Source organism: Elgaria multicarinata, chromosome 3 (assembly GCF_023053635.1).
Source record: "Elgaria multicarinata webbii isolate HBS135686 ecotype San Diego chromosome 3, rElgMul1.1.pri, whole genome shotgun sequence".
NCBI lineage: Eukaryota > Metazoa > Chordata > Lepidosauria > Squamata > Anguidae > Elgaria > Elgaria multicarinata.
In genome coordinates this window covers 156,360,346-156,372,510 of record NC_086173.1, presented here as the reverse complement: position 1 = coordinate 156,372,510, position 12,165 = coordinate 156,360,346, and the positions used below count along the sequence as shown (strand labels likewise).

Here is a 12,165-nt window from a genome sequence, read left to right as displayed (position 1 = left end):
ACTGAACAGATGTGCGCTCTGCTGCACCAGAGGGCAGGACTAGATCTAATGGGCTTAAGTTATAGGCTGGTAGATTTTGGCGGAGCACTAGGAGAAATATTTTAACAGGAAGAACACTTTGACAATGGAATCCATTACCAAGGGGAGGGGGTGCCGGGCTCTCCATCGCTGGAGGCCTTCAAATGGAGCTGGACAGCGATGTATTGGGGCAGCTGGAGCTCTGAATTTCCTGCGCTGACAGGGGGTGGGACTAGGTATCCCTCAAAGCCCTGTCCCACCTCTTAGGATTCTAGTACGAACTCCAGCCTAGCATTTATTGGCCCGGCTCACGTGACATTTTAACCCATGATGACCTGTGGCACATGCCGGGCACCATTTAAAATATGCCGCCTCTGAGGCCAGCGTCAAGTTGACTATTAGTCAAGTATGTGTTTGACCCCTCATCACTCCAGTCAGCGATTCCCAACCATAGCAGGGCATTTTCTGCTGAATAAAGGGGCTCAGAAACGTCATGAAAGGCTTTGATGCAGTCTTGGTGTGCAACCGGGTGACCTCCAGATGTTTTGGACTGCAACTCCCACAATCCCTGGCCATGGTCCAGCATAGCTTGGGCTGATGGGGATTGTAGTCCAAAACATCTGGAGTGCACCAGGCTGCCTGTGCCAGTGTAGGTTTTATGATTCGGTCTCTGCCTTGAGCTCTACCAGAAGCATTCCCAATCTCATGTTAAAAAACAAGCTTTCGTCCCCGTGTCCCACCTTCCAATTAAGATTTCTTTTTTTCCATAAGGACTTTAGCTTTTCTGATGACAGGTCGCCTTTCTAGGTTCATTATCTGGCATCGAAAAGAACAGGTGCCAATGACAGAAACTTCTCTCAAACTCCGAATATTTTATATGGTTTCTCCTCCCAGGAAGATTTCCACTCATTGACAAAGGCTTGATTTCGGACTGCTTGCATTCCCACAGCCTGAGCAAACGCCCGGTTCCTCTCCTATCACGGGTTACATCTGAACCTCACAACCTGTGGACTCCTCACTCACTGAACAAGCCCATCAGCCATGTTATACGGCCCCTGTCTCCTCGGGCCTGCAAAAACAGGGCGGCTTCTCAAGTTCTTGGCAGGCTACCACACATGGCTGGCAGGCTGTGAGCGGATCCTAAGTTGTTTAGAAATAGATGTCCCCACACTCCCCGGTCATCTTCATTTGCAGTTACTTTGAGAGTTTCTACTCAAACGAGGTGACCCTAATAAATCATGTATTTTGAGTAGAGACTTCCCCGTGGCCTCTCATGAACAATTCTCTGTCATTTTTGTTTGTAATTTCTTTGAGAGTTTCCACTCAGAACTGGTGGCCCTAATAAACAACACATTTTGAGTAGAGACTCCCCACCTCCGGCAAACCATTCACTATCATCTTTGTAATTAATTTGAGAGAGAATTTCCATTTGAAACATGGCGGGCTTAATAAACCAGTAACAAAAGGACACAGGCCCTCTTTCTGACCTCCAACACAGGTCAGAAAAAGGGAGAAACATGTTCTCAGGATGCGAAATGTTTATTTTCACAAAGCCCGATGCATTTCGGCCTGTACTTTATTCAAAGGCCTTCCTCGGGGGTGGGGGTGTTGTTAGAAGATATCGTCTGCAGAATTCCTTCTAGCAGGTCGCCGTAGCTGATTACAATCTTTTTGCTAAAAGAAATTCTGCAGACGTGATCTTCTAACAACACCCCCCCCCCCACCCAAGGAAGGCCTTTGAATACAGTACAGGCCGAAATGCATCGGGCTTTGTGAAAATAAACGTTTTGCATCCTGAGAACCCGTTTCGCCCTTTCTCGGGCTTAATAAACCGCATTTCTTTCAATGCTCCCTGCTTTGTGATTTTGCCGCTTGTACCCTCCCTCCGCCTCCGTTGTTTTGGCCTATACTTTGGCTTCCGCAGAACGTCCTAGAAAAGAAGAGGTTTCCACACCACTCGGCAGTCACACGGCATTGACTTCACACGGGTTCATTTCCCGCAAGTGTTTGGCTTCCAAATAAACCTTCTGCTAGGCTCTATGTACTCTTCTCTCCTGCCCAGAGTTTGTTCTCTCTCTCTCTCTCTCTCTCTTGCTGAGCGAGGTCCCAACTGCAGCCAAAACTTCCCCTACACCCTAATCCTTGGTGTGGCTTCGCTCCTGGGTGTACCCTGTTAAGATACTTAAGGGCTGAGCTGCCAGGGCGGCTTCTCCCCCTTTCGGAGCAATCACACGGTTCCTCCCGCCCTGCATCAATTTTTTCATGCACAGCAAAGTGCAGCTCCCCAACACGACATAGCCCACCGCCGGGGCGTTGAGATGGCTCCCCTTCCGGCAGGTTTCCCTCTCGTGCTGGACCAGGGAGGCCCGGCGGCGGTAGCTTTTCCCGCAGTCTTTGCAGCTGTACGGCCTCTCCCCCGTGTGCACCCTCTTGTGCTGGCTGAGGTTGGAGCTGGTGCTGAAACTTTTCCCGCAGTCCGTGCACTTGTGCGGCCTCTCGCCCGTGTGGATTTTCACGTGCCGGCGGAGCTGGGATTGGCACGGCCACCGCTTCCCGCAGTACGAGCACTCGTAGGATGGCGTCTTGGCGGGCTGAGCAAGTCCGAAGCCCAGGCTGAAGCTTTTCCCGCACGCGGCGGCCTTCGTTTCAGCCGCGTCTCCGGGGACTCGCTCTCGGGAAGGGCTTTTGTTTAAGCTCACGTCGCCTTCATCCCTGCAGTCAGCATTGTGTCTTAGCGTTTGCCCCGGGGCTTTTTCTTGGGGTTGTTTCAACCCCTGTTGACTTCTGGGCCTTTCATCTGCCTCAGGTACCTGGGAAAAGGGTCCTCTGGCTGTTTCCAGGGAAATGTCACTAACTTCAGTTCTCTTGACCCTTTCTGGCTGAAGATTCTGCTCCTCCGTCTCACTTCCTGAAACAAACAGAGAAGCCCAGGTAAATTTCATTCTGGCTTTTCCTACGGACATCCTATTGGCTTCAACTTGCTCAGGTCTCTCCAGTTGAGGATTCGCCTCCTCATTCCCATTCATTCACCCGTCGCCTCCTGCAGTGGTGGGGAACGAGTTTTGGCTGAGGGGGCCAAATGCCTCCCCCACCCAGCCCTTTGCAGACCGAATAATGTCAGTGGGCAGGGCCATAGCCCCAGATGTAATTTTGTCCCAGGCTAAAGGAATCCCTGCTGCTGGCGTTTCAGCCAGGCATCTCTGGCTTTGCTGCGTGTGGGTTTTCCTGGTTGGGGGAAAGAGTTTGCTTGCGGGCAGGGCTTGTTTGTTGTCTCGGTAAATACAAATTTCTAGCCGTTATGGCTGTCAGGCTCAGTTTCTAAAGTAGGTGGACATGTTTACTGTGTTCTCAGAAGCCAGAGGGGTGGCTAACTACGGTTTTCAGTGGTTGGAGAGCAAAGGTTTTGTGAAGAACAATTGTATGCATGTTTACTTGAACGTAAGGGCCATTGTGTTCAATGAGGCTCATTCCCTCGGAAAGGCGCAATCTGTTTGGAATGGCTGTAAGCTTCCAAATCCAGAGGCTTACGCCCATCCAATGCAGAGTGGGAGGAGCAGAGGCAATCTTCCTCTGCGCTCCTCCTATGCCGTATTTTTGGCTAGACGGGTTTTTTGCCTGTCGAACTGGGGCTCTGTGGAGTGTTATTATTATTATTATTATTATTTATTTATATAGCACCATCAATGTACATGGTGCTGTACAGATTACACAGTAAATAGCAAGACCCTGCCACATAGGCTTACAATCTAATAAAGCTGTAGTAAACAATAAGGAGGGAAAGAGAATGCAAACAGGCACAGGGAAGTGTAAACAGGCACTGGGTAGGGTGAGGCTAACAGTATAGAGTCAGAACAAACTCAATATTTAAAAGCTATAGGGAATAGAAAAGTTTTTAGCTGAGTTTTAAAAGCTGTGATTGAGTTTGTAGTTCTCACGTGTTCTGGAAGAGCGTTCCAGGCGTAAGGGGCAGCAGAAGAAAAAGGACGAAGCCGAGTAAGGGAAGTAGAGACCCTTGGGCAGGCGAGAAGCATGGCATCAGAGGAGCGGAGAGCACGAGCGGGGCAATAGTGTGAGATGAGAGAGGAGAGATCGCAAGGAGCTAGACCGTGAAAAGCTTTGAAGGTTAACAGGAGAAGTTTATATTGGATTCTGGAGTGAATTGGAAGCCAATGAAGAGATTTCAAAAGTGGAGTGACATGGTCAGAGCGGCGGAGGGAAGGAGGCAAAGGAGGTCTGAGGATACATCACAAGCCAGCCTCTTCAGTCCCCTCTGCCTCCCCGCCCACCGGTATAAGTACATAAGAAAAGCCCTGCTGGATCAGACCGAGGGTCCATCTAATCCAGCACTCTGTTCCCACACTGGCCAACCAGCTGTCAACCAGGGACCCACAAGCAGGACACAGAGCAACAGCACCCTCCCACCCATGTTCCCCAGCAAGTGGTGGATGTAAGCTTACTGCCTCAGATACTGGAGGTAGCACATAACCATCAGGGCTATTAGTCATTGATAGCCTTCTCCTCCAGGAATGTATCCAACCCCCTTTTAAAGCCGTCCAAATTGGTGGCCATCACTCCACCTTGTGGTAGTGAGTCCTGTAATTTAACTCTGCGCTGTGTGAAGAAGTCCTTCATTTTATCTGTCATGAATCTCCCACCAATCAGCTTCATGGGATGCCTCCTTTCGCTCCTCTCTGAGGACACCCTTACAATCTTGGAGAAGCAGTTGGGCGCGGTTCTCTCCGCACCAGCTGTGAGAGGGCAGGGAGGGCGGATTCCTGGCTCTGAGGTCAGAGCGCTGACTCTGGCCTCGGATCCAGGAATCCGAACTATACTATCCCCGCACCCCAACTCCATCTAGGGGCCGTAGGATTGCTTCCTAAATGAGTTTAAGATTGGCAGGATTTATCTTTGCTGGGGAAAAGATAAATCTTTGGCAGAATTTAACTGTGCTGGGAGAAAAATTATGCACAGTGTTGTTTAGGAGATTGTGTGTCCTGTATTTTAATGTTGGTTTTGCTCTTTGGGTATTAGTTTTCAGGTTGTAGAAGCCATTTTAAACAACAATTTGAGGAGGGGAGGAAATCTTTGAACGAAAGAATGGAAGCAAGCACAGTTAGGTACCGTACCCATAGCTGGCTGGGACATGCTGGGACTTGTAGGTCTTTTTTCTGTCTAAACCTGCATAGGATTGTGCCTTCAGTATCTCGACAATTTCAAAACCTTTGTTTTGCCCTTAATTCAAACATGTTACAGGAAGTATATGCTATTGCTTTTTAAAAAATGTACAAGTTTTTTTTTACAAGTATTCCAATAGAAATGTCTACATAACAGAACGTTTAAATCACATTATGCGTGTTTTAAATTCCATTCCCCTAAAATATTTCAGCTTCCTTCTCAGGGACATTTTTTTTTTTTTAACACGGGGTACTTTTTAAAAGTGTTATTGATTACTAAACACAAGTAAAATCACCACGTCTCTATGTCTGCTTCCTCCAACTTGGTGCCCTCCAGGTGTTTTGAACATCAACTCCCATCTGCCCCAGCCGGCTTGGCCAAGGGTCAGGCATGCTGGGAGTTGTATTCCAAAAAATCCGGAGGGCACCAGCTTGTGGAAGGCTGCTCTGGGGCATCCCAAAATTCCCCCCTGCAAGCTGAAAATTACCTCACATGAATTTGCATGGGGAAATGTTAGGGGAAAACTCACATCAGGCATGTTAACCCTTTGCAGGCTGCTCAACCTCACCTTCCACCAAAACTTACTGTACAAGTCGGCTTCCCCCTCGCTGTCCTGCTCAACTTCCAGGGAGAGCTGCATGTCCTCGGCATCTGAGGGGTCCTGTTCTGCTTTGGGGGAATTCACAATCACTTCCTCAAAAGGCTCCAGCTTCTGAAATGGAAGAGGGGACACGCTTCAGAGCATAGCCATGGAGCAAACCTGCCCACACCACCTCCCCAAATCTACCTAACAAAGGCTGGCCCTATGGAAAGGAGGGCTCCTGCATCTTTAACAATTGCATAGACAAGGGAATTTCAGCAGGTGTCATTTGTGTAGTGTGGCTCTCCCACACTAGAGGCCTTCAAGAGGCAGCTGGACAACCATCTCTTAGGTATGCTTTAGGGTGGATTCCTGCATTGAGCAGGGGGTTGGACTCGATGGCCTTGTAGGCCCCTTCCAACTCGGTTATTCTATGATTCTATGTGTATATACAACTGGGTGAAATTCTCTCTTCCTCCCAACAGGTAAAGCTGCAGTAGCCCTGCCCTCTTTTGTATCTGGTCACTCTAGTATAGTTCCTGCAGCTTGAACTGTTGTGATGAAGAGGGAATTTCACCAGGTGCTGCAGGAGTAAAAATGACACCTGCTGAAATTCCCTTTTCAGTACAACTGTTAAAGATCCAGGAGCCCTGTCTTCTTTTCCATAGGGTCACCCTAAATAAACCCCAGGATGTATCAATCAAGATTTCAATTAAAAATAAGGAAAAACTTCCTGACGGTAAGATCTGTACAACAGTGGAACAGTGTACCTGCGGAGGTTGTGGGTTCTCCATCTCTGGAGGTTTTTAAGAAGAGGCTGGACAGCCACCTCTCCTGGGTGGTTTAATTGGTTTTCCTGCACATTGCAGAGGGTTGGACTTAGGGTGACCCTATGAAAAGGAGGACACGGCTCCTGTATCTTTAACAGTTGCATAGAAAAGGGAATTTCAGCAGGTGTCATTTGTACGCATGGAGAACCTGGTGAAATTCCCTCTTCATCACAACAGTGAAAGCTGCAGGAGCCCTGCCCTCTTTTATATTTGGTCATGCTAGGCAGGCAGGGCTCCTGCAGCTTTCACTGTTGTGATGAAGAGGGAATTTCACCAGGTTCTCCATGCGTACAAATGACACCTGCTTAAATTCCCTTTTCAATACAACTGTTAAAGATATAGGATTCCTGTCCTCTTTTTCATAGGGTCACCCTATGTTATCGCACTCACGTTCTGGTTGTGGGTTTCCCATTAGGGGATCCAGTTCTCCACTGTGTGAAAATGATGCTGGGCTAGAGGGGCTTGCGGTCTGATCTGGCACGGCTCTTCTTACATCAAGGAGGCAGCGTCCTCGACCACACTTGAGGACAACGCGTTAGCTTAGGAGGTGCAGGGCAAGCTGGGTGAGTCCTACAACACCTCCTTGCTCCCCATTCCACCTGGCCACTGAAACAAATATGGTGGCACCAGCGTGGGCCATGGGAGCAGAACATCCCCTACACCTATGGCACTGTCTCACTCTGCCTAATGGTAGGGCTGGCCCTGAGTGATTTGCACCACCTGACAGAAGCAGAGAAGTAGGAATGTAAGCGGGAGTTTCGTGGAAGAATGTAACAGCCGCTTTGCTGGATTATTATATTATTATTTATTACATTTGGATACCGCCCCATAGCCGAGGCTCTCTGGGCGGTTTACATAGGGTTCATACCAAGGAACTAAATAGCCCAGCCTTTCTCACCCTTGCTACCTAAATCACTGGACTACAAGTCCCGTCAGCTCCAGCCAGCATAACCAATGGTCAGGGATGATGTAGGCTCTGGTGCAACACCATCTGGAGGGAACCAGGTTTCCAGCCCACCACCCTTGGTTTCCATCAACCGACCAAAGGGCTCCAGGAGCCCACAAGCAGGTAATGAAAGAGACGGCCTTCCTCGATGCTTTGCCCAAGTATCTGGCATTAAGATACACTGTCTTGGGATCTGGAGCTTCAACTTCGCTGTTTCCCAAACTTACAAAGACACAAAGAGGTGTAACTTAAAAGGCACATCCATTCATGGCCCAGGTAGGTGTGTTTCACATGGGCCTTCCAGGCTCTGCCAAACCGAAATTCACTTACCTGCTGCTCTCTTTTCTCCAGCCTCAGCAGGAACTCCTCTGCCAGGGCCACCGCTTGGATGCAGGTCTCTGGGACGCTTCCCCTGACCCAGCTCCGCATCTCCTCGGGCAGGGTGGCCAGGAACTGCTCCAGCGCCACCAGCTCCAGGATCTGCTCCTTGGTGCGCCTGTCCGGCTCCAGCCACCGACGGCAAAGCTCCTGGAGCTGCCTGCAAACATTTCTGGGCCCTTCGGCCTCCCAGTAGCAGAATCGCCTGAACCGCTGTCGGCATGATTCTGGGCTGACAGGGTCCTCATCATCCAGAATCTCTTCTTTCACTTGCACGGAGAAATCCAAGTGGCGTTCGTAGGCCTCGTGGGCTTCTCTAGTGAGGCCTGGCAAGGCCTGGATCACATGTTCTCTTCTAGGCCCCAGGGTGGGCTCAGCTGCCCCCTTGAAGGCCATCTGAAATTCCTTTAGGCTCTCCCCTGACGGTGGAAGAGGCATCTGTGGGGGCCTCCATCCTAAGCAAGGGGCCTGCATGGTCCTCAGGAACTCCTGCCACTGGGCTTCCCAGCACTGCTGCAGCCCCTCCTCCGGTTCCGGCTTGATCGGTCGCATAGTTGTCCCCGTCTGAAGCTCAGTGCTGGTCACAACCTGGACACCAGGAAGGTCCCTTTGTTCCACCTCTGATTTTTCTCCCTTTTCAGCTCCATCTGGCTCTTGCTCCTCCATTTTTATTTCCGTTTGCTCTGTGAATTACAATCATGGTCACAAAGATTTCTCACCTCATTTTGCCATCAGCAGAACAGCCAAGATAATTCTTAGGAAGGGGCTAGCTAGATTTTGGAAGGCTTACTTGTTTTTTTATCAAAACAGCAAAGCAAATATTTGCGGGTGCTTGAATTTTTTTTTTATGATGCCCAATGTGTTTCGGAAAGGACTTTCTTTCCTTGGGGGCCACATCTGATCTTTCTCCAAATGTGTTGCAAAGAATCAGTCTAACGCTGCTTCTTTCTTAAAATGCTCCATTCGTTGAAAAAATATTTTAGACACTAGACTGGAGTGCCCTAGCCTTCCCGCCCCGCCCTGCACATGCCCTATTGTTTTTCTTGGCCCTCCTGTGCATTCTGCTAAACGGGCCCTCAACCTCTGCCCCAAAGTCCTGCCCTGAGGGCAACACTGCTTCAGAACTTCTTTTTCCTTTGGATTTCTCTGCCAGCCATATTGCTTTGCTCCTGGTCCCAGTGAAATGGGAAACGGTGGGGAAGGCTGGTGGAATTCAGACACCAAGTAAGGGTTTAGTTTGGTGTGGGAAACTTGTGTTTCCACCTATAACCAGGGCCGGTGCTACCATTAGGCCAACTAGGCAGCCACCTAGGGCACAGACCTCAGACGGGCGCAGTACTGCCCTTTAAGGGGCACCGTTTTATACAAATCAGCCATTTTAAGAAAAAAACATAATAAAGCCCCTGCCAAAGGAAGTGAGGCAGGTGGCTACTAGGAGGAGGGCCTTCTCTGCTGTGGCACCCCGGTTGTGGAATGAGCTCCCCAGAGATGTCCGCCTGGAACCTACACTGTACTCCTTTCCTTGCTAGCTGAAGACCTTTTTATTCTCTCAGTATTTTAACACTTAATTTTAACCTAAATTTACTGTTTTAACTCTGTATTTTAATTTTATATCAATTTTGCTGCGTGGTTTTTATCCTGGTTGTGTTTTTTATACTGTATTTTGTATTTGTGCTTTTAACCTGTTGGTTGTTTTATTATGGTTTTAATTTTTGTGAACCGCCCAGAGAGCTTTGGCTATTGGGAGGTATAAAAATGTAATAAATAAATAAATAACTAAAAGGAAAATATAATAGTTCAGAAACTCTTCTGGAACAGCTGAATTGAAGTTGGCATTTTTTAGGGTGGTGATGCAAGTAGCTCGCCTTGCATAGGGTACAAAATAGTCTGGCAACGGCCCTGCCTATAACTCCCACACAGGGCCAGCCTTAGGGGTGGGTGCGCTGGGCAGTCACTCAGGGCACCAAGCTGAGCTCAGTGGCTGCGGTTTTTGAATGTACTGTCAGCAGTGAGCAAGGGCGGCAAAAAGCAAGTGTCTGTCACCTTTCTGTCAAGGTTCTACAGGTTGTTTTGGTACTGACTGGTACCAAACGATGGCTGGTCGGCCACTGTGTGAACAGAGTGCTGGACTAGATTAGGGTGACCCTATGAAAAGGAGGACAGGGCTCCTGTATCTTTAAAGTTGTATAGAAAAGGAAATTTCAGCAAGTGCCATTTGAATGCATGTAGCACCTGGTGGAATTTTGTCTTCATCATAACAGTTAAAGCTGCAGGAGTCCTGCCCTCTTGACCAGATACAAAAGAGAGGAGGGCACCTGCAGCTTTAACTATTGCGATGAAGAGGGAATTTCACCAGATGCTGTATGCATACAAACGACACCTGCTGAAAATCCCTTTTCTCTACAATGGTTAAAGATACAGGAGCCCTGTCCTCCTTTTCACATGGTCACCCTAGACTAGATGGACCCTTGGTCTGATCCAGCAGGGCTCTTCTTACGTTCTTAACTACAAAATCGATCTTTATATCTGGACAGCAATGGAGATAAGATTGGTCGGGCAGTCTTATGTTTGTTCCAGGAGAAGTAGCCCTGCAAAGTTGAGAAGCGGGGGAGGTCCACTAAAGGCACTCCTCGCCCAGGGCAGTATTTTATCCTAGGGCCTGCTCCCATCACTCCTACCCAGCATAGCCAATGGTGAGGGATGATGGGAGTTGTAGGCCAAAACGGCTGGAAGGCCACAAGTTGCCCGCTCCTGGGTGAAGTTGTCCCTGGTTTGCAAAGCCTGCGCCCTCCCCTCCAAGCATTGATTTCCTTCTGATGCTGTTTCTCTCCTTCCTCTGAATCCAAGCATTCCCTCCTTCCTATAACTCACCTTCTGCTTGCAGTCGTTGCATTGCAACCTTCTGGCAATTCGCAGCACCCCCGCAGTTGCTCCTAGGCTGGACTATAGTGATGAGGGTGGAGAAGCAGGAAGAGCCCTTCCGCCTCGCATCGGTTCCTCGAATTCAGCGCGTTGGGGCTCTCTAGCAATGCGAGCTCTATCAGTTTAACCCCCTTTTGAGCCGCTCGCGGGAGAATTGAAAAATTGGACCATAACTCGTAAACCGGGGAGGACGAGAGAAAGGTAAATGGGCAAAGGCAGTGTAAGAAATCGACAATTATTAAAATATTGTTAAACTAGGTACGGTTTTCTTTTCAGCAAAGAATCATAGAATAGCAGAGTTGGAAGGGGCCTATAAGGCCATCGAGTCCAACCCCCTGCTCTATGCAGGAATCCACCCTAAAGCATCCCTGACAGGTGGTTGTCCAGCTGCCTCTTAAAGGCCTCTAGTGTGGGAGAGCCCACAACCTCCCTAGGTAATTGATTCCATTGTCATACTGCTCTAACAGTCAGGAAGTTTTTCCTGATGTCCAGCTGGAATCTGGCTCCCTTTAACTTGAGCCCGTTATTCCGTGTCCTGCACTCTGGGAGGATTGAGAAGAGATCCTGGCCCTCCTCTGTGTGACAACCTTTTAAGTATTTGAAGAGTGCTATCCTGCCTCCTCTCAATCTTCTCTTCTCCAGGCTAAACATGCCCAGTTCTTTCAGTCTCTCTTCATAGGGCTTTGTTTCCAGAAGAAGAATTAACTCATTTGCAATGTTTAACAGATGAATTGATTAGATTAAAAGTTTTGACCGATTACTCAACTAAAAAGGTCAGTGGATTAAATCATCATCATCATCATCAAAATACGGTGATTTTTGAATACAAGTGCTTACAAAAACTGCAGATGGCCAACCTGCAGAACAATGCAATTCTATACATATCAAGTAAACTCCACTGATTTCTATGACTTATTCCCAAGTAACTGTGTATATAGGATTGCAGTCTAAAAGAGACATTCTGTGTTATTTCACACACTGGGGGGACTCCACTTTTAAAAGGACGCCTGGTATGGCACACTTCTACATCATCGAACAAAAAAGAAAATACATTTCTTGTTTCAGAAATATTGTTTTACCCACATGCAAATTTAATCAATTAATAAAGAAGACTTCAGACTATTAATCAATTACAATTTCTTCAATCAGGTTGTTGCCCTAATAATTAGGCATATTTGAAAAATATGTAGCTTCGCTTGGAGGCTTAGAGAGGGCAGCAGGTTAGGCAGAGTGATGTCATTCCAGTTTCTCATTGCTCCAGTGCCTGGAGCCTAAACAGGCGAAAAACCCAATTGTCACCTACTAAATTTCTGGGC

General features: G+C 48.3%; 1 protein-coding gene across 1 annotated transcript; it reads right to left on the bottom strand.

Annotated features, from left to right (window-relative positions):
* Positions 1 to 1,785: 1,785 nt before the first annotated feature.
* On the bottom strand, positions 1,786 to 10,880 carry LOC134396208 (zinc finger protein 24-like). Its single transcript, XM_063122624.1, has 4 exons — positions 10,799 to 10,880; positions 7,880 to 8,610; positions 5,779 to 5,905; positions 1,786 to 2,926 (listed from the first exon to the last, which is right to left on the bottom strand). Exons 1-4 carry the CDS (start codon positions 10,818 to 10,820, stop codon positions 2,154 to 2,156), a joined length of 1,653 nt encoding a protein of 550 aa, XP_062978694.1. The 5' UTR covers positions 10,821 to 10,880; the 3' UTR covers positions 1,786 to 2,153.
* Positions 10,881 to 12,165: the final 1,285 nt, after the last annotated feature.